Source organism: Pelophylax lessonae, assembly GCF_965119305.1.
Source record: "Pelophylax lessonae genome assembly, chromosome: 6".
Lineage (NCBI taxonomy): Eukaryota > Metazoa > Chordata > Amphibia > Anura > Ranidae > Pelophylax > Pelophylax lessonae.
In genome coordinates, this window is record NC_138773.1 from 181,513,404 (window position 1) to 181,532,379 (window position 18,976).

The following is an 18,976-nucleotide window of genomic DNA, read 5'->3' on the forward strand; positions in this document are numbered from 1 at the left end:
AAGACAAGAATGAGCTCATCTATAGTGAGCTCATCACATGTCCAACCAGAGGGATTGGGAGTCGCAGCCAGGCGTGTGATGTCCAACAAGGAAAAGGTGGTTCCAGTGCTCACTGTGCGTACTGCAGTGTGGAACGCAACGCCGGCTGGCGTGCGAGGTCACTGGTCCGCACAGTGAGCACTGGAACCACCTCTTCCTCGCTGGACATCACACTCCAGACAGCGGCTCCCAATCCCTTCGTTTGGACATGTGGATCCCCCCACTGCTGAAGCATCACCTTAAATGAGCTAATTCTTGTCTTACTTCATGTGAGTTGTCAACTGGCTTTCACATTCACGATCAATAAAATATTGCACTTAGAGGCGCTCTCCTGTTCTCCTTTCTTTATTTACTGCCGAGTCGGCTTCACTCCTGAGGAAAAGCTCTGCCCTAGTGCTTTTCCTGTATTGATTACCTAGGACCCACTCACCTTACTTGATATGGACAATTTAAATGGAGTATATGGACATGCTTAGCTAATATACCTTTTATATATTACTCATGCCTGAGCACCAGCATTTATGTTACATGCGATTCATACAGTTGTAGTTTGGTGGTTAAGGTTTCAGGAGCTAAAACATCTGTATTGACTAATTATTATCTTGTGTGTATTTGCATAGTGTATAGGATGTTTTGAAACTTATTTTGTATGTCATGCTGACTATTAGTGTTTTAGTTTCCAGGTTTTGAGAAAAATGTAAAAGGAGAAGAATCTAATGAATTTACTAATGAACTTGGTAAGTAGAAAAATATTATTTTTTTTTTTGTTGCGCTGCAATTATTTGTCCTTTCAAAACAAGACTTATTTTTACAAAATAAGAAACATTCAGAATGCCTTATAATGATTATTTAAAGAAGTGCAAGTTTGAAAAAAAGACAAACATTCATACTTGCACATGTGGCTGCAGCATCGATCCGACGCTGCAGCTGTATCTGCCAGCTCTAAGGTCAAAAACAGAGTTATCTCATGACCGATGTTTGCTCAGTTCTCAGTCTTCACGATGACTGTCCGTCACCATTTTCTGCTCTGCCCCTCCAGCGTTCATCATGGCACTGGGCTGTGGAGGGGGTGGCAGTGTGCTGAGAAGCTGAGCCAACTGCTGATCAGGCATGTGGGTGGTCCTGACAATAAAGTCAGGATCCTTGCAGAGCCATGACCGGCTTCATGATGTCAGGCAACAGCGGGCTTTAGCCCGCTGTTGGCTAAATCTAGATCACAGGACTGCAGAATTAAGTGCATTCCTGTGATTTAATTGTAAGAAGCAAATATAAACATAGGATTTACTTTCTTCAAGGTTCAACTTTTATCCCTCCCAACCCTCCTTGGAAATTTACATCCTCCCAGCACATTTCTCCTGTGTCGGGAGAACAATTATGAAAAGAAAAGTATAGGTTTTATTTTTTTATTTTTTTCAGAATCATACTTACCTAGGTGAATTTCCCACGCCGGCTCTAAAGCTGGATACAAACTATACAATTTTCTTCAGATTTTTTTCCTTTAGACTTACCAAAACCATTTAATATGAGGTCAGAAATAAACCTTTTCAATTTGTATGCAATCAGGCAGGCCCTTGCACTACATAGTTGAAGGTAAATCTAAAGGAAATCTACCAACAAAAGTTGTATAGTGTGTATCCAGCTTTATGGGCCATACACACTATATATAAGATTTTCTGAAGACTTTTTCCTTTAGATTTCCCAAAACCAGATAATATGAGGTCAAACCTAAACACTTTCAATTTGTAAGCAATCTGGCAGGCCCTTTCACTACATAGAAAAGGTAAATCTGAAGGAAAAAGTCTTCAGAAAATCTTATAGTGTGTATGGCCCTTTAGACTGAGAACCAAGCGATCCAACACTGCCGGCTGCTCGGTGCTCAGGGCTCCATGAGCAGAGAGCTGGTGACTGCCATTCACCACTGTCTGCTCTGCCACCTCCCCCCCACCCTCCATCTCCGCGTTTACTTAGGCTCCGGGCTGTGGAGGGGGCGGGAGCAGATGGCTCAGGCTCTCAGTGGTTGTCTGAGAGGCTGAGACAATTGCCGGTGCAGGCATGTGGGTGGATCCTGACTTCATTGTCTCAATCTTGCCCGGCCTGGACTGATCACAGAAGTGAACTTCACTCTTTTGATCCACAGGAGAAGTACAGCAAAATGAGCTTTGGCTGTACTTCTTTAAAGTCATAATTTCTGTGCAGCTCCACGCTCTGGAAATCTTTCTGGGGGAGTGGTGTGGGGGCATCCAGAAACTTCATCAGTCACCACTCTGAATTGTAAATGATCAATCAATCTGTATATTGAACCCCTTCACTGCTACAACTGTATTTGCATTGCAGCTTGACAGTCAAAGGATAAAAACAAACACATTTGCTGCGGGGAGTTTTTTTTGCTGTTAACCCTGCTGCTTACAGCCGGAATATAAAAGTGATCCAGGCAACTGTATAAGCACCAAAATACTTCTGCAAGCTGCCTGCAGAAATTTTGTTTTTATCAGGAACTAGATCATCTGCTGGTAGCATTGTGGTTCCTTGATCTAAAGAGTTTTGTACTGGTGTTCACCAGAGGGTGTCTCCCAGTTCTCCAGGAGATTCCAGCAATTAATCTTCACCTGATGCTGGCTGATCTGAGGGTATTTATTACCTCCTTTTAGTATTCCATAGGATCTCAGTGTTTTGCCTGTGCCCCCCATCTGCTCTACTCTTTATGACCTGTAATTCTTTTCCTGATCCTGCTCCCATCTGCTTCCCTGTACCTTCTCCCTATTTTGGTGTATTCCTAGCTCCTCAGACTGGTCCTGCTCTTACCTATTTATCTCACTATCTCTACATAGTTTATTCTTTTAGGTAGGTTTGCTTAGTTGTATTCAATTCCACCATTCACTTACAGTATATATAGGTTTATTGGGTTAGTATTCCCTGGTGTATCATAGGTGTAACAGAACCTCAACCCACACTGTACTTGTGGTATACAGCTTCCTCCCAGTCATGAACATAGATATCAAATCCAAGCCGCCCCCATAGAAAGCTAGCCAACAACTTAGCTTGTACTGTAATCTCTCTTTATTGAACAGTCACACAGAATTTTTATACAGCATGGACCCCCCTCCCTCCTGATCAGATTACCAAACACAGGTCACGGGTTGCCTGATTACATTATCATATGCAGATGAAATTGTATACAGAGATAGAATTAACATATCTAAAGAACAACCAACACAAACAGTATACTATTTCCACTCAGCAGCTAACAGAGGACAATGATTCAATTTACCTGAGCCAATTAACTAGCAGACGTTTCTTCCTCGAAATGCACATTATCTCAATACACAAACTATAGGGAAAGCCTGTCTCTGACATTGAAGGACATGGAACAGAAGCCAATGTGATTAGCTCTTTCAATAAACATGTTCAGAATCAAACAAGAAAAGTCCTCACATATTTCTTGAGATACATGGCTGACAAATATTACAGTCCCACTTGAAGCAATCCAAACCATTAAGTATCTGTCTTTAACTCCCAGTGACGGTGAGTACCGTCACAGTAGGCTTCACTAAATGGACCACGGTCCAGATCCGAACCAAATCACTGTCCCTTCCAGACTGCCACGGTCCCTCCTTTTAGGATTAGATTCTTTCTCCCTGCCTCTACTGCTGTCACTATCTCAGCAGAGCGCTGAGGCACAGCAGCACTAGATGGAGGGCAGTGAGCAAGGAGGGGGTAGAGCAGAGAGCGGGAATGCGGGGGAACACAGTTCTGGCACTTCTGCATGTATGTAATGGAAAGGGTTGCTGGGATATGCTAGAGCATCTATTGATGGTAGCTGCTGGGGGGTTAATTGTTGCTGGAAGGGGTCTATAGTTGAGAGGGTCTGTTGCTGGTGGGAGAACTATTGTTGCTGAGGGGTCTACTGTTGCTGGTGGTCTATTCTTCCTGGGGGATCTACTGTTGAGGAATGGGTCTATTGTTACTGGGCGGAATTCTACTGTTTAGTGACGGGTCTATTGTTGCTGGCTGCTGAAGGATCTATTGATGTTGGCTGCTAGGAGGGGGTCTATTGTTGCTGAAGTGGATCTATTGTTTTGGTGGCGGCAACTATTGTTGGTGGGGGATCTATTGTTGTGTTTATTCAGTCTGTAATTGCTGGAGGTATTTACCTTACTGCTTTTCTTGTTATAATTAACAAATTCTATACAAATTACTTGCACCAAAAGAAATTATACTTGTGAGAGGTGGCTAGGTGTAGTACCAGGGTGGGTAGGGGCAGAGACCAAGGGTGTCTCGGAAGGGGGAAGTATCTGCACCTATTCTCTGAGAAAAAAGCCCTGCCTGTTATACAGGATACCAGCACTTGGTTTTCTGACCGGTTTGGTGCTCCCCCCTTCCTCCTGGTTTCTAGACCCACTTTGCTTTTTCATAGGGATGGAAGGCTAGTGACAGGGTGTCCAGGAAGGCTGAGGGGTGTGCAGAGAAGGTTGCAGAAGATCTAAAACATCCATTTTGGACCGCCTCCTGCTGAGACTGAACCCAAAAGTGCTCAGTTCTCAGCTTCCAAATCCCAGCTGGTACTATTAGGGTTTATAAGCAGGTCAAGGCTCTCTGTACCTGATCTATGGTGAGTTACAGTTGTACTCAGAAAATGCCTATTATCTGGAAATCTTGATTATATGCACCATGTATTAATCATACAGAGCTGGCAAATACCGTATTTCAAAACCTACACATATTTGGGATTCCTGTACATAGAATAAAAAGTAAAAAAAAATCGGTGAAACCTGAAAATTCAGTTTTTTTTTTTTTTTTTAAATAAATTACTAACTGAGGTGTTAAAAAAGAAGTAGGAAAAGTTATTGATGAGTAAGCTGCTGCATACGAAAAGTGCAAGATTTAAGCCCCCTACACAGGCTGCATGCCGGGAGAAATCGGCTGGTTAAAAAAAACAATGTCCAACATTTGGCCTGTGTGTATGGCATCTGGTCCTACAGAAGCCGGCAAACAGCCAGCTTCTGTTGAATGTGTATGCTGGAAAACCAGCAGCCGACCAGCTCCCAATCAGCCCTCTCAGCCAGTGAGGGTGGAAATACCAACATCTTAGCAAACTTGATCAAGTCTCTATCTTTAAAGCAGGGGTGGGGAACCTTTTTTCTGCCAAGGGCCATTTGGATATTTATAACATCATTCGGGGGCCGTACAAAATTATCAACTTAAAAATTTGCCTGTTATTTGGTCAAACATTTAATTAATTCACCCCTAATGTGATGGCAGGAACTGCTTCTCTTTGGTGAGGTGTGTGATGTTAGCTGGTATTGATGATGCTGCTACTCCCAACTGGTTTTCCAGGTTTACGTCGGTCAGTCTGGTGCGCAGTCGACTCTTTGTGGGGGTAAGTTTTGAAAAGAACTGCTGGTGGGTACTGCTGGCTGAAACTGCTAGTGGATACAGCTGGCTAGTACTGCTGGTGGGAAATGCTGACTGGTACTGCTGGTGGGAAATGCTGGCTGGTACTGCTGGCTCAGGCTGGCATTGCTGGCTGGTGCTGCTGTGGGTACTGCTGGTGGGAAATGCTGCCATGAGACTCAGGAGCCGCGCTGGAGGGAGATAGATGCAATGCTTCCTGTATTGGTCACAGGTGGGGTGCATTTGAAATCACTCTGCCTGTGACTCAGACTGTCAGGACGGAGCCCGAACTATACAGGAAATATCGTCTCCATTCTGACAGCTCAGCTGAGAGACACAGACTCAGCGGCAGTCTGGGGGCCGGACCAAATGATTTTGCGGGCCACATACGGCCCTTGAGCCAGAGGTTCCCCACCCCTGCTTTAAAGGATAAGTTCACCTTTTGTAGCATGTTACATGTGTAGCACACCCCAAGAGAAGCTGCAAATGAACAGGGATCCCACACTCCTGCAGAGCCAGGCACACCAAATCTTCAAAAGCACCCAAAGTCAGAGAACAATTCGGGGGATTTTTTTTTTTCTGGTTATTGAGGGTTAATAACTTGGATAGGGATGGGAAGTTATGGGATGCCTGCTTTGATTTGACCAGTCCACCCAGCTAACTCTCTTCACCAGCCAAACCGGCTGACTCTCAGGAGCTCTCAGGGAAAAGGACTGAAGGATTAAGCACACCGCTGTCTTCAAGGGAGACTGACTACATGTGGCAGTCTCTCCCCTTTGTAAGTCCCCACGGTGTTGCACTACTCACTCTTGTGCTCTCTTGCTCCCATGCCTCCAGGAAAGCCTCCTCCCTTTGTGCTATGGGCAGGATCCTTCCAGCACCCGAGCACTGGCTTGAGGTAGGACACCCCCCAACCCCTCCAGACTAGAGGGTATCCCCCAGAGGCTATGGACAGCCTCCTCAACACTGCATCTCCATCTTCCACCCGAAGATGCCCATGTCCATTTATGAAGTATTCTCTGCCAGCCCCTTACTGGGGATAAATATGGCGGCTCCTCCTAACCCCTGCCCTCTAGTTCTAGAATATTCTCCAAGGAGAGGCACCAGAGAGCTGTTATGAGTCACCCAGCCCTGAACCTTAATGAACCCTGACTCAGATTCTATGGCTCAGGCCTAGCCCTGAGCCAAACTTTATTTTGCCTACACTAACTTCTAGCACACACTAGAGGGTGCTGCTCATGTTACATCCATATTCAGGGTGTAATGTGTAACCTGTTACTGTTGCAACAGCCCCAGCAACCCCTGATTCCCTTGTTGTGACAGCGAGGCGGGGGGATTCTCTCCCTGCACTCGTCACAATTAAAAAAAAACGCAAATGTGAGGGGCTCCGTTCACCCAGCTGCATCATTCTTTCACAGAGTTCTATGAATGGAAGAACTACAAGTACGGACATCCTTTGCGGCTATTGGTTTGTAGTTCTCAATGAACTACCTGGAGGCTGTTAAGCATGCTAGGTAGTTCATTGATGCTTTCTGTACTTGCGTAACTGCCTGGCCATACAAGGTATGCGCAGACAGCCTACACTGACTGTCTGCAAGAGCCTTGCATTGAACCCACGATCTGCTAAAGGTGGGTGCGATGCTTTGCAGGCTCCTAGTTAAAAAAAAAAAAAAAGCAGTTTTTTACCTGCAAAAAGATGTGCATTTATTACTTTTTTTTTTTTTTTTTTACAAAGGTGAACTTATCCTTTAAGGAAATGGACGTTCCCACAGTTAACTTCCAACCTGCCTGTGTTTTCATTAGGTCTATTCCTGTGTGTTAAAAGGCATATAAACACCACTACCAGTTCTAATTGGTATGCTTCTACTTAAACTACATTCTAAGCTCTGACGGGGAATTGCCTTTAGCAAGTTTCTCATTTAATGAATTACTTGAGGAATATTTGTCTTTGTCTTATTTGGACTTTGCTCTGGTGGAAAGTAAGAGCTTGTTTACTCTGGTGATCCGCAGAGGATTGCTTTTCAGAGGACATGCAGAGGGCAGTGAGGAGGCATTATGATGCTTCTCATTACCTGTTTTAACCCCTAAAAGCCTGGACCACCGCAGTTGCAATGTGGCCTCATCCACTAGAATGGGTTGTGTTTTGCAGGTGTCCCCCCCCCCCCCCCATACTCATCAGGGGGGATAACTTTTTGTTATTGCAGCCAGGGCATATGTATACCCCTGTAAGTCGTTGCAGCTTTATGGGTGGTAAAATCACAGCTCATATGCCTGTTTATGCAGTATATTTACAGTAAAATTACAGTTAGGGAATTCCTATTACAAGTGCAGAAAAGCCAGAGAAACTGGCTAACCCAAAACAATTTTCTAACAAAGATGTGTTCCTACAGTAGAGGGACACAAAATAAAAATTTTCCCTTGGCCGTGTTTTGTCTAAAGCCAGCCTAAAACATATATTTGGTCTAATCTGCGTTATATGTTTATCTTGGAGATGTATTACACGTTTATGGGTGCACTTAGAGTCAGTTTTATAAATGTAAGGCTTTATTTATACCTAGGCATTTTGAGATTGCGGCAGAATCGCTGCCATCGTCGCCTGTGATCCCAAAACTCCCTACAATGGCAAAATGCAGATTCAAGTGCCATTTTTTTCAATGGCACCTAAAACGCAGTGCAGTTTTCCCACGATTGTCGTGCGATTTATCGCTGCAAATCACATCACATGAAGCTTGTTGCCTAAAGAGGAGCAGGAGCTTCTTTTGGACAGTAAGCTTCGCACAATGCATTTTGCCGTGATAAATCGCAGCAAAACTGTTGGAAATAATGGCACCCGAATGGTGTTTTGAGGTCGCCGGCTGAAACAAAGCAATTCTGCCGCGATCCTAAATCACCCAGGTGTAAATTGAGCCTCAGTTTCAAAAGCTGCTGGAATTATTATAGGCTTGGCACACTGACAAAGGTCAGTATTTTAAATCTTTATGTAAACCTGTTTTTTAACAGGGAAGGGCTTAAATTAAAGTGATTATAAAGGCAAAAGGTTTTTTATCCTAATAAATTCTAGATAGAAAACCCTCTGTGTGCAGAAGCCCCCCTAATACTTACCTGAGCCCCATCTAGATCTAGCGATGTTGCAGCAGTGTCTCGACTGCCCAAGACTCCCTTCCTTTTTGGCTGAGACAGCAGCACGGCGCCATTGGCTCCCACTGCTGTCAATCAAAGTCAGTCAGCCAATGAGGAGAGCAAGGGGGCGGGTCCGGGCCGCAGCTCTGTGTCTGAATGGACACAGGGAGCTGTGACTTGGCTAGGGTGCCCCCATAGCAAGCTGCTTGCTGTGGGGCCACTCAACAGGAGGGAGGGGCCAGGAGCACCCGAAAAGGGACCCCAGAAGAGGAGGGTCCAGGCTGCTCTGTGCACAGAGAAGGTAACATGTTTGTTATTTTTAAGTAAAAGAAAAAAAAACGAGACTTTACAATCACTACGTTTTTTTTCGATTCCTGTACTGGAGATGCAACAGCTAATGTGGGGAAATCTCTCCAAAGTAATTCCCATCTTAATAAGTTCTTACAAGAACACACAAAACTGAATAAGGCTGGGTTCACACTTATGCGAATTGGATGCGGGTTTCGGGGGGGCGACTGCAGTCCACACTGGAAACGGGTTCTGTGCGTCTTTGGCTCCGTTTCAGGTCTGAATTCAGGCAAACATTCAGACCTGATTCACACCTAAAACGGAGAACAGGGACGCACCGGACCCCTGCTTTGAGCCGCACCTGCAGCTAGTGTGAACTTAGCCTTAGTCAAGAAGAATAACTCACCCACTTCTACCCTTGATGTCCATACAAGATCATATCAAGTTTAATTAGGAGAGTTTGTTGATAGAACCCATAATGCTCTGAGATGTCCGCGTCATAGGTGCACAATGTATTGAACATTTTTTCTAAAATGGTTTCTAAAAAGTAAAAGTGAAAAATAGATCAAATCTTTTAATAAACTTTGTGCACAAACAAAATCAAACCAATAAAAACTGTGCAAACAAAGGCAGGTGGATCAAGTAGCTTGATCCAATCCTGCCTAATACAAGCCCTGTCCCTGTGCAGTGCTGCCGCCTGCATCTTCTGAGCCAATGACATCATTGGTTGCTGAGGAGCACGTTGCGGTGCCTGTGCAGTGTCTTTCAGTTCCCCTCGCTGGCCTCCATGGTTGCCAATAACGAGGTACAAGCTGAGGTGCGAGGGAGTTGCCTGTAGTTCTCTCCCTGGAGTTCAGAAGGCTTGCTTTCTCCTTCTCCTGTGTGCCCCTGCAAAGTATCATGGGGCAAGACTTCCTTGGTGCTAAGCAGCTTTTTCTTGGTTAGCCAGTCAGAGGTGGTGGGTGGGGCCAGGGGTGTGGCCACCTACTTCCCTCTTCACACAGGATCCAGTAGTTGCAAATGGGGAAAAGAGCAAAAATTGAAGTCTTCCATCTCTAGCCCTGGAGTAAAGGGCTAATAGGGAGCAACCCCAGCAGGAATTCTGTCTGCCAGCTAACTGACTGCTCTGCCACTACATAATGCTGACTTCCCAGCCACTACATACTGTCCTGCTGCAAAATACTGCTCACTGACTCCCCAGCCACTACATACTGTCCTGCTGCAACATACAGCTCACTGACTGTCCTGCCACTCTAAACAGCTGACTGCCACTATATACTTTTTACTGCCTGCCCTGCTGCTACAATCTGCTCAATGGCTGCCCTGCTGCTACAATCTGCTCAATGGCTGTCCTGCTGCAACATACTGCTAAATGGCTGCCCTGCTGCTACATACTGCTCAATGGCTGCCCTGCTGCTACATACTGCTCAATGGCTGCCCTGCTGCTACGTACTGCTCAATGGCTGCCCTGCTGCTACGTACTGCTCAATGGCTGCCCTGCTGCTACGTACTGCTCAATGGCTGCCCTGCTGCTACGTACTGCTCAATGGCTGCCCTGCTGCTACGTACTGCTCAATGGCTGCCCTGCTGCTACATACTGCTCAATGGCTGCCCTGCTGCTACGTACTGCTCATTGACCACCCTGCCGCTACAAACTGCTCACTAACTGCCCTGCCAATACATACTGCTCACTGACCACCCTGCTCAGCCTACTGCTCAATGACTGCCCTGTCATTATGTACTGCTTACTGACCTCCCTGCCACTACAGACTGCTGGCTGACAGCCCTACCACTTCATACTTCATTCATGTCAGTTGTGATGCAGAATCTGCATGGACACAGCCACTGTGACATCTACGTGGGATGTGGGTGCAGGTACAGGTGGACGTCCCTGAACGCAGACACTGAGAGTGTGAGTTCAGGAAAATGCACTCACACGGTTGTCAAATTAGGAGCAGAGCACCGTGTCTGTGAAAAAAGGTTGAGAAATACTAACCTACCTAATAATAAAGTGAACTATGGTTGCAACAGTGTCAAAAGGGGTAAGCTGATGACCAAAAGGTTTTTATTTAAATTTTTAGAAGACTTAAAACATTTTACATTTAACACCCAGAATGGGAAGAAATACTGATTTACATTAATGCTGTCATTTGTATAAATAATTATATGAACATTCTGCCTATTTACAGGAGAGAAAATTATAGTAAAAGTTTGTCCAACAGAGGAAGAAACTGCCAGACTCTTGCAGAAAGTGCTGGACAATAATGAGCCTGCAGCCAAGAAATTGGCCCAGGCTGTTCATCAGGATCTTGTTGTAACCGATAAGACTTTAGATGCTATTAATGTACACATTCCACTGACAGACCTTGCTGTGTGGGTGGATCCCATAGGTGAGTAATCAATATAGATTTTAATATCTTTATTGTGGTGTTAGCCTGTTTTTATATAGGATTTGATTCACTAATGTAGAAAATAATGTTTACGCATCAAATTAAATGTTTAAGAAGCTTAGTGAACAGAGTGAAGCATTTTCATTATCCATTATTAATCATGCACAGGGGAAAAAAAAAGGATTTGTCTTGCACTTTGTCTCTATTGTGTTTAGGACCAGATTTCAGTTATGTGCTACCCAAGGCTAGATCCTAAACAAGTTTCCTGTAATCCTACATCTTTGTGACTGTACAGTTTCCGGTACCTTGAATTGTGTGTATGGGACATATATTATATAAAAAAATGGATGTGAAATTGATATGATATTATAAGCATATTTGTTTTTTGTCTTCTTTTTTATTAATTTTATTTTTTTTCTGTATTCCTTTCCAATCACAGACTCAACCTACCAGTATATAAGAGGGTCAGCAGATGTTATGCCAAGTAAAGGGATATACCCTAAGGGTCTCCAGTGTGTTACTGTTCTAATAGGAGTATATCTTATTGATACAGGACTTCCGATTATGGGTGTTGTTAATCAACCATTTGCAAATAAAGATCCTGAAACAAACAGGTGAGAATGCAGTATTTATTTTCAATGAGCCATTTTTATTTTTCTAATCATTTAGATTTATTAGGGAAAAAAAGAAAATCTGTTTACAGTATTGTTAACTTTGTACAAACTGCTTTCTGGTTGATTGATCAAGTACTGCCTAATGATAGCATAATGTTTAGAGCCGGTCCACACTAGCGCGACTTGTGAGGCGACTTGTCAGCCTGACAAGTCGCGCTCCCTCGCAGTCCATTGACCGCTACAGGACCCGTTCTAATAGGAGCGACACAAGTTGCTCCGACTTAGAAAAAGGGTCCTGTACTACTTCGGGGCGACCTCGGAGCGACTTGCATAGACTTCCATTATTTGAAGTCCCTGCAAGTCGCTACGAAGTCGTGGTGCATGGTAATGCACAAGTCGCCCCCGAAGTAGTAAGGAGTCGTGTCGCCTCAGTGTGAACCGGCTCTTAGACGTGGGAGTTCCACAGATTTACTAATTTGATCTATTTTATCTTAAAGTAAGCCTTTGGCCAGGCTGTGGACATTCAAAAAGGTTACAAATTCTTAACAAATATTAAATACATTAAAACAAGCTCAAATCGACCTCTGCAGCTGCAAACCCTGGGGAGCAATTCACCCTCAAAGTTCACACTAGAAGCAATGAAGTTGTTTTCTCGGCAGTTCAGTTCACCCTGTATCCTCTTCCCAGCAGTGACTTCACAGCTTTCCAACCTTTTAATTTCTAATGTAAACCCTGAGCTGTTGCTCTGGGAAGGGGGGTTGAGCTTCTGAGACAGAAGACCTAAAGGTCTTCAGTCTTTTGCTGTAAACCTTTAGGATGAATTGTTCCACGGTGGCTGCAGCAACAGAAATCTGTAAGACTTTGAAAAGCTTACTAAAGCAACCTATTGCTAGAGTAAACAATTAATAAAACACCCCATAAAATAGAATGTCTAGACCATTTCTCGTTGTTTTTTTTTTTTTTTTGCAGCAAAAATTGAATAAGTAGAGACCCTTGAAAGTAGAGACCCTATTATTTCCTATGGGCCTGTTTTGCATCTATTTCATGCAGTTTAGTGTAAAATAGAAAGGTGCCCTATATGAACCCCTTTACACTTACACGGGTGGGTTGCCATGTGTGCTTCAAATGCAGTTCATAGTGTGAATCCAGCCTACTACTTATCAATTGTGTGGTAATCAAATCTTCTCTCTCTTGAAGAGCTCAGTCCCACTGGTATCTGGCACCTCCAGCTGTGTTGGATACCTGGTCACATGTTGTGGTTCCTCCCACCCTTCACTACATCAGGAGTCTCCAAACTATGGCCCTCCAGTTGTTCAGGAACTACTATTCCCATCATGCCAAGTCATGTCTGCGAATGTCAGAGTTTTATAATGCCTCATGAGACGTGTAGTTCCACAACAGCTGGAGGTCCGTAGTTTGGAGATCCCTGCACCGCATGATTACATGATGCAGTAGCACTTTAGGAGAGTCTTTATTTTTTTACAGGGGTATTGGATTTAATTGTCTTCTTTAGCGTCATGGCTGCTTTAACCACTTGACCTCCAAGAGCTTTACCCTCTTCATGACCAGGCCTTTTTTTTAACTGACAATTGTGCGGTCGTGCGACACTGTACCCAAATATACAGTATCTCACAAGTGAGTAAACCCCTCACATTTTTGTAAATATTTTATTATATATTTTCATGTGACAACACTGAAGAAATGACACTTTGCTACAATGTAAAGTAGTGAGTGTACAGCTTGTATAACAGTGTAAATTTGCTGTACCCTCAAAATAAGTCAACACACAGCCATTAATGTCTAAACCGCTGGCAACAGAAGTGAGTACACCTCTAGCAAATAATGGTGAAATTGGGCCTAAAGTGTCAATATTTTGTGTGGCCACCATTATTTTCCAGCACTGCCTTAACCCTCCTGGACATGGAGTTCACCAGAGCTTCACAGGTTGCCACTGGAGTCCTCTTCCACTCCTCCCATGACGACATCACGGAGCTGGTGGATGTTGGAGACCTTGAACTCCTTCACCTTCCATATGAGGATGCCCCACAAATGCTCAATAGGGTTTTGGTCTGGAGACATGCTTGGCCAGTCCATCACCTTTACCCCCAGCTTCTTTAGCAAGGCAGTGGTTGTCTTGGAGGTGTGTTTGGGGTCATTATCATGTTGAAATACTGCCCTGCGGCCCAGTCTCGAGGGGATCATGCTCTGCTTCAATATGTCATAGTACATGTTGGCATTCATGGTTTCCTCAATGAACTGTAGCTCCCCGCCGCCAGCAGCACTCATCCAGCCCATGACACTCCCACCACCATGCTTGACTGTAGGCAAGACACACTTGTCTTTGTACTCCTCACCTGGTTGCCGCCACACACACTTGACACCATATGAACTAAATAAGTTTATATTGGTCTCATTAGACTACAGAACATGGTTCCAGTAATCCATGTCCTTAGTCTGCTTGTCCTCAGCAAACTGTTTGTGGGCTTTCTTGTACATCATCTTTAGAAGAGGCTTCCTTCTGAGACGACAGCCATACAGACCAATTTGATGCAGTGTGCGGCGTATGGTCTGAGCATTAACAGGCTGATCCCCCACCCCTTCAACTTCTGCAGTAATGCTGGCAGCACTCATATGTCTATTTCCCAAAGACAACCTTTGGATATGACGCTGAGCACGTGCATTCAACTTCTTTGGTCAACCATGGCAAGGCCTGTTCTGAGTAGATCCTGTCCTGGTAAACTGCTGTATGGTCTTGGCCACCGTGCTGCAGCTTCATTTTATGGTCTTGACAATCTTCTTATAGCCTATGCCATCTTTATGTAGAGCAACAATTCTTTTTTTCAGATCCTCAGAGAGTTCTTTGCCATGAGGTGCCATGTTGAGCTTCCAGTGACCAGTATGAGAGAGTGAGAGCAATAACACCAAATTTACAACACTTGTTCCTCATTTACACCTGAGGCCTTGTAATGCTAAAGAGTCACATGACACCGGGGAGGGAAAATGGCTAATTGGGCCCAATTTGGACACTTTCACTTAGGGGTGTACTCACTTTTGTTGCCAGCGGTTTAGACATTAATGGTTGTGTTGAGTTATTTTGAGGGGACAGTAAATGTACACTGTTATACAAGCTGTGCACTCACTAATTTATATTGTAGCAAAGTGTCCTTTCTTCAGTGTTATCACATAAAAAGATATCTTAATGGGATCTTTTTTTTTTTTTTTTTTTTACCAAAGACATGTAGAAGAATACATGTTGGTCTACATTTATGAAGAAATTTTGATTTTTTTTTTTTTTTTTTTTTTTTACATTTTATTGGATATGTTTTAAAACCGAGTTGAAAATATTTTTTTTTTTTTTTTTCTTTTAAAGGTATGCTCTTTTTTTGTTTATAGTGCAAAAAATTTGAAAACCCAATGGTGAGCAAATACCACCAAAAGAAAGCCCTATTTGTGGGAAAAAAATGAAATCTAAATTTTGTTTGCGCAGTCATGCAATGCTGTATGCAATCACCAGTTAAAATAACGAAGTGCTGAATAGCAAATAATGGCCTGGTCATGAAGGGGATAAAATCTTGCGGAGCTGAAGTGGATAATAATAATCATCCCGATTACTGAATCTTTGTTTCCGTTAGACTTGAGGTCTGTTCATACTAGTGTGTTGTTATAACATATATACCAGTTCATTTGTAATGGCACCCAACACACTAACATGGCGCACTGCAACACATGTACATTGTAATGCACCACACAGACACTTGTGTACTAAGGCAATGCTCCAGAGTGAATGGGTCCTTAAATGGTAGGTCCACCTATAGCAGGAATAAAAACCCCTTTAGCATTTATAGGTAGATTCAGTGTTTTTTTTTTTTCTCAGGGGATAGATGCAGGAAATTAACCCTCGCCTCCTTCACAGGGGGAGAGTGCACCGCGTCAAAAGAGATGCTGAGCTCAGGAGTGTTACATACAGAGTGCTGAGTTCAGGGATATGTTATGCACAGAGTAGAGAGTTTAGCAATGTGCTATGTGCAGAGTTATAGCGTTTAGAAGCGCAATATACAAAGAGCGCAAAGTTCAGGAGTGCATTCTGTACAGAGTGCAGAGTTCAGGAGTTCATTACATACAGAGTGCAGAGTTCAGAAGTGTGCTATGTACAAAGTGCTGAGTTCCAGAGTGCATTACATATGAGTGCAGAGCCTAGGAGTGTGTTACACACAGAGTGCAGTTTGGAAATCCACAATTTACTGAGTATAGGAGTGCATTATGTACAGAGTGCAGAGTTCAGGCTTCTGGAGTGTGCTACATACGGCATGCAGGGTTTAGGAGTGTGCTACATACAGCATGCACGGTTTATGAGTGCGCTACATGCATAGTGCAGAGTTCAAAAGAGCATTACATACAGAGTGTAGAGCTTGAAAGTGCTTTATGTATAGAGTGCAGAGTTCAGAAGAGCATTACATACAGAGTAAAGAGTTCAGGAGTTCATTACATAGCGCATATACATATTGCTATGTATAGCATTCAGGAGCGCAATATGCAAAGAGTGCATTATGTACAGAGTGCAGAGTTCAGGAGTTCATTACATACAGAGAGCAGAGTTCAGGATGTGCTATGTACAAAGTGCTGAGTTCCGGAGTGCATTAGACATAGAGTGCACAGCCTAGGAATGTGTTGCACACAGAGTGCAGAGTTTGGGAACCCACTATGTACAGAGTACAGGAGTGCATTAAGTACAGAGTGCAGGCTTCTGAAGTGGGCTACAGTGTTCAAGAGTGTGCCACATACAGAGTGCAGACTTCAGGAGAGCATTACGTACAGCGTGCAAGGTTCAGGTGTGTGCTACATATAGAGTTCAAGAGTGTGCTACGTACAGAGTGCAGAGTTTAGGAGTGCACTGGGTAAAGAGTGCAGGGTTCAGGAGTGTGCTACATACAAAATACAGAGTTCAGGAATGTGCTACATGCAGAGTTCAGAAGAGCATTACGTACAGAGTTCAGAAGTGTGCTATATACAGAATTCAGTGTTCAGGGGTGCACTACATACAGAGTGCAGGGTGTAGAATTGTGCTATGTACAGAGTACATAGGTCAGTAGTGCGCTACGTACAGGGTGCAGGGTTCAGGAGAGCACTATGTAAAGAGTGCAAGGTTCAGGAGTGCTCTCTGTACAGAGTTCAGGGTTCTGAAGTGTGTTGCAGGGTTATGACGGAGAGGAATGCAAACTGTATTACAGCAGGTAGTGTGTGCAGAGAGAGCAGTACAGATAGTATGAAGGTACATTGTGTGAACAAGCCCATATTCAATGCTCCATCACTTCAGCAGCCACTGGGCAGTGTAATGAGAAGAGGCAGCAAATGATGCCAGCTGCAGACACACAGCACTAGAGCCTACCACACTTCTGCACACTCATCCCCCCTCTGTGCTTCACTGCCACTTTAACACTTTGCCTCCCTGTAACCTTACTTCATTGGCATACTGCTAAATTAACAATTTGCACCCCTGATACCTTAACACCTTCCTGACATCCCATACTAACCCCCCAGCTCACCTCCCCATACGCATACTTCAGAATCAGCTACTGGAGGTTGCATCCCTCCTAGTGTGATCTCTGAAGCTGGGCAGTGAGCTCCCTTCCCACCCGCACATGTCAGCAGAAGCCGACATTCACCTCTGAGTTTTTCTACAGCTAGCACTAGAGCTAGAGTGCTGCAGAGTGCTGGGGGGAAGATGGAGGGGAGAGATTGGGTAGTGAGGGTTCTGTGGAGCTGCTGGGCTTTTGTGTTTACAATTGACAATAGTGAACGGCAAACACAGGGTCAATGCTGGAGGTGGCAGAACTCTTTTCCTCCACGTTCCGACTGTACAGACTTATGCAGTCAGAAAACAATTAATCCTCCAACTCCGAAAGGAAAGCTAATGCTATATTTAAAGTTTGCTACAAAGACACTAAAATGTGGTCATAGTCATACCATTGAATAATTCCATGATTTAATGATTCCTACTATACCTCCCATTGGCATGATAATTGGACATTGTTTTTATCTCTGTTTCTAGGTGGAAAAGCCAATGGTATTGGGGTTTGTCCTACAAGAATACCAACATCTGCTCTGTACAATGTTCTGCCATCAATGGAGAAACTACCAAAAAATTAGAATGTGGCGTGTCAGATCATGGTGTATGTAAGAATTCATATGGTGTGGTAACAAGCTCAGCAGAAAGTGGAAACATTCTTGGGTCTCTCACTGCTGTGTGTGGAGAAAATCTGCATTTTGCTGCTGGAGCAGGCTACAAAAGTCTTTGCGTGATTCAAGGCCTTGTAGATTTTTATGTGTTTTCTGAGGACACAACCTTTAAGTGGGACAGCTGTGCTCCCCATGCTATCCTGAAATCAATGGGAGGAGGAATGTTGGATCTTTCGGAGTGTTTAAAGATTGTAAAGCAGAAGAAAAAACTACTTGACAGGCCAGATCTCTTGTACAATTCAGAAATACAACAAGCGACAGGAGCAGACAAGTGGGCTAATAAAGGAGGACTTGTGGCTTACAGATCAGAAGAACACCTGGAACGCTTTTTAGACCTCTTTGTACAGCATTTGCAATTCCAAAATGAATTGCATCAATAATATGACTTTTCTCTATATTATATTTTAGGCTATATTTTACTATATATTACAAAGTATATTCATTCATTGTACTGCTATAATATTGTTTTTATTATTATATGTAATAAAATATAACTGACCTTAACACAGAGGACTATTTTGCTCATGGACAGAAACTCCATTTAACTTCTAACGTTAGCAAGATTTTTAAGCACTTTCAGCACCTGATTTAGCTCATTTGAAGCCATGTATGTTTTTTTTCCCTACAGATCTAACACTGGTGCATTGTTGTCTGTGGGACAATCCACACAGATGCGTAAAAATCCGTAATGCGTTGAAGCATTTAGACCAATAGGCCCAGGGAACTGGGGGGGCGATTGATTTTCCGCTTTAGTACCGGTCTCTGTTAAAGCAACAACCAAGACAAAAAGTGAGGGCAAAAGTTCCTAACAAGGACAATGGCCTGACCTGCTTTTTACGTTAACCCACTGTATCCAAAACCTACAAAGTATATCAGTTGGAGTTACATATTAAAGTG

At 43.7% G+C, this 18,976-nt stretch overlaps 1 protein-coding gene across 2 annotated transcripts in view; it reads left to right on the forward strand.

The window, feature by feature from the left end:
- Window positions 1-18,566, forward strand: part of INPP1 (inositol polyphosphate-1-phosphatase) — a 55,245-nt gene extending 36,679 nt beyond the window's left edge. For both annotated transcript variants that reach the window (XM_082260053.1, XM_082260052.1), the window contains 4 exons: window positions 716-776; window positions 11,028-11,228; window positions 11,668-11,842; window positions 17,892-18,566. In XM_082260053.1, the coding sequence (XP_082116179.1) occupies window positions 716-776; window positions 11,028-11,228; window positions 11,668-11,842; window positions 17,892-18,459 (1,005 nt within the window). In that variant the 3' untranslated portion in view covers window positions 18,460-18,566. The remainder of the gene's footprint in view (window positions 1-715; window positions 777-11,027; window positions 11,229-11,667; window positions 11,843-17,891) is intronic.
- The last annotated feature ends 410 nt before the right edge of the window (window positions 18,567-18,976 follow it).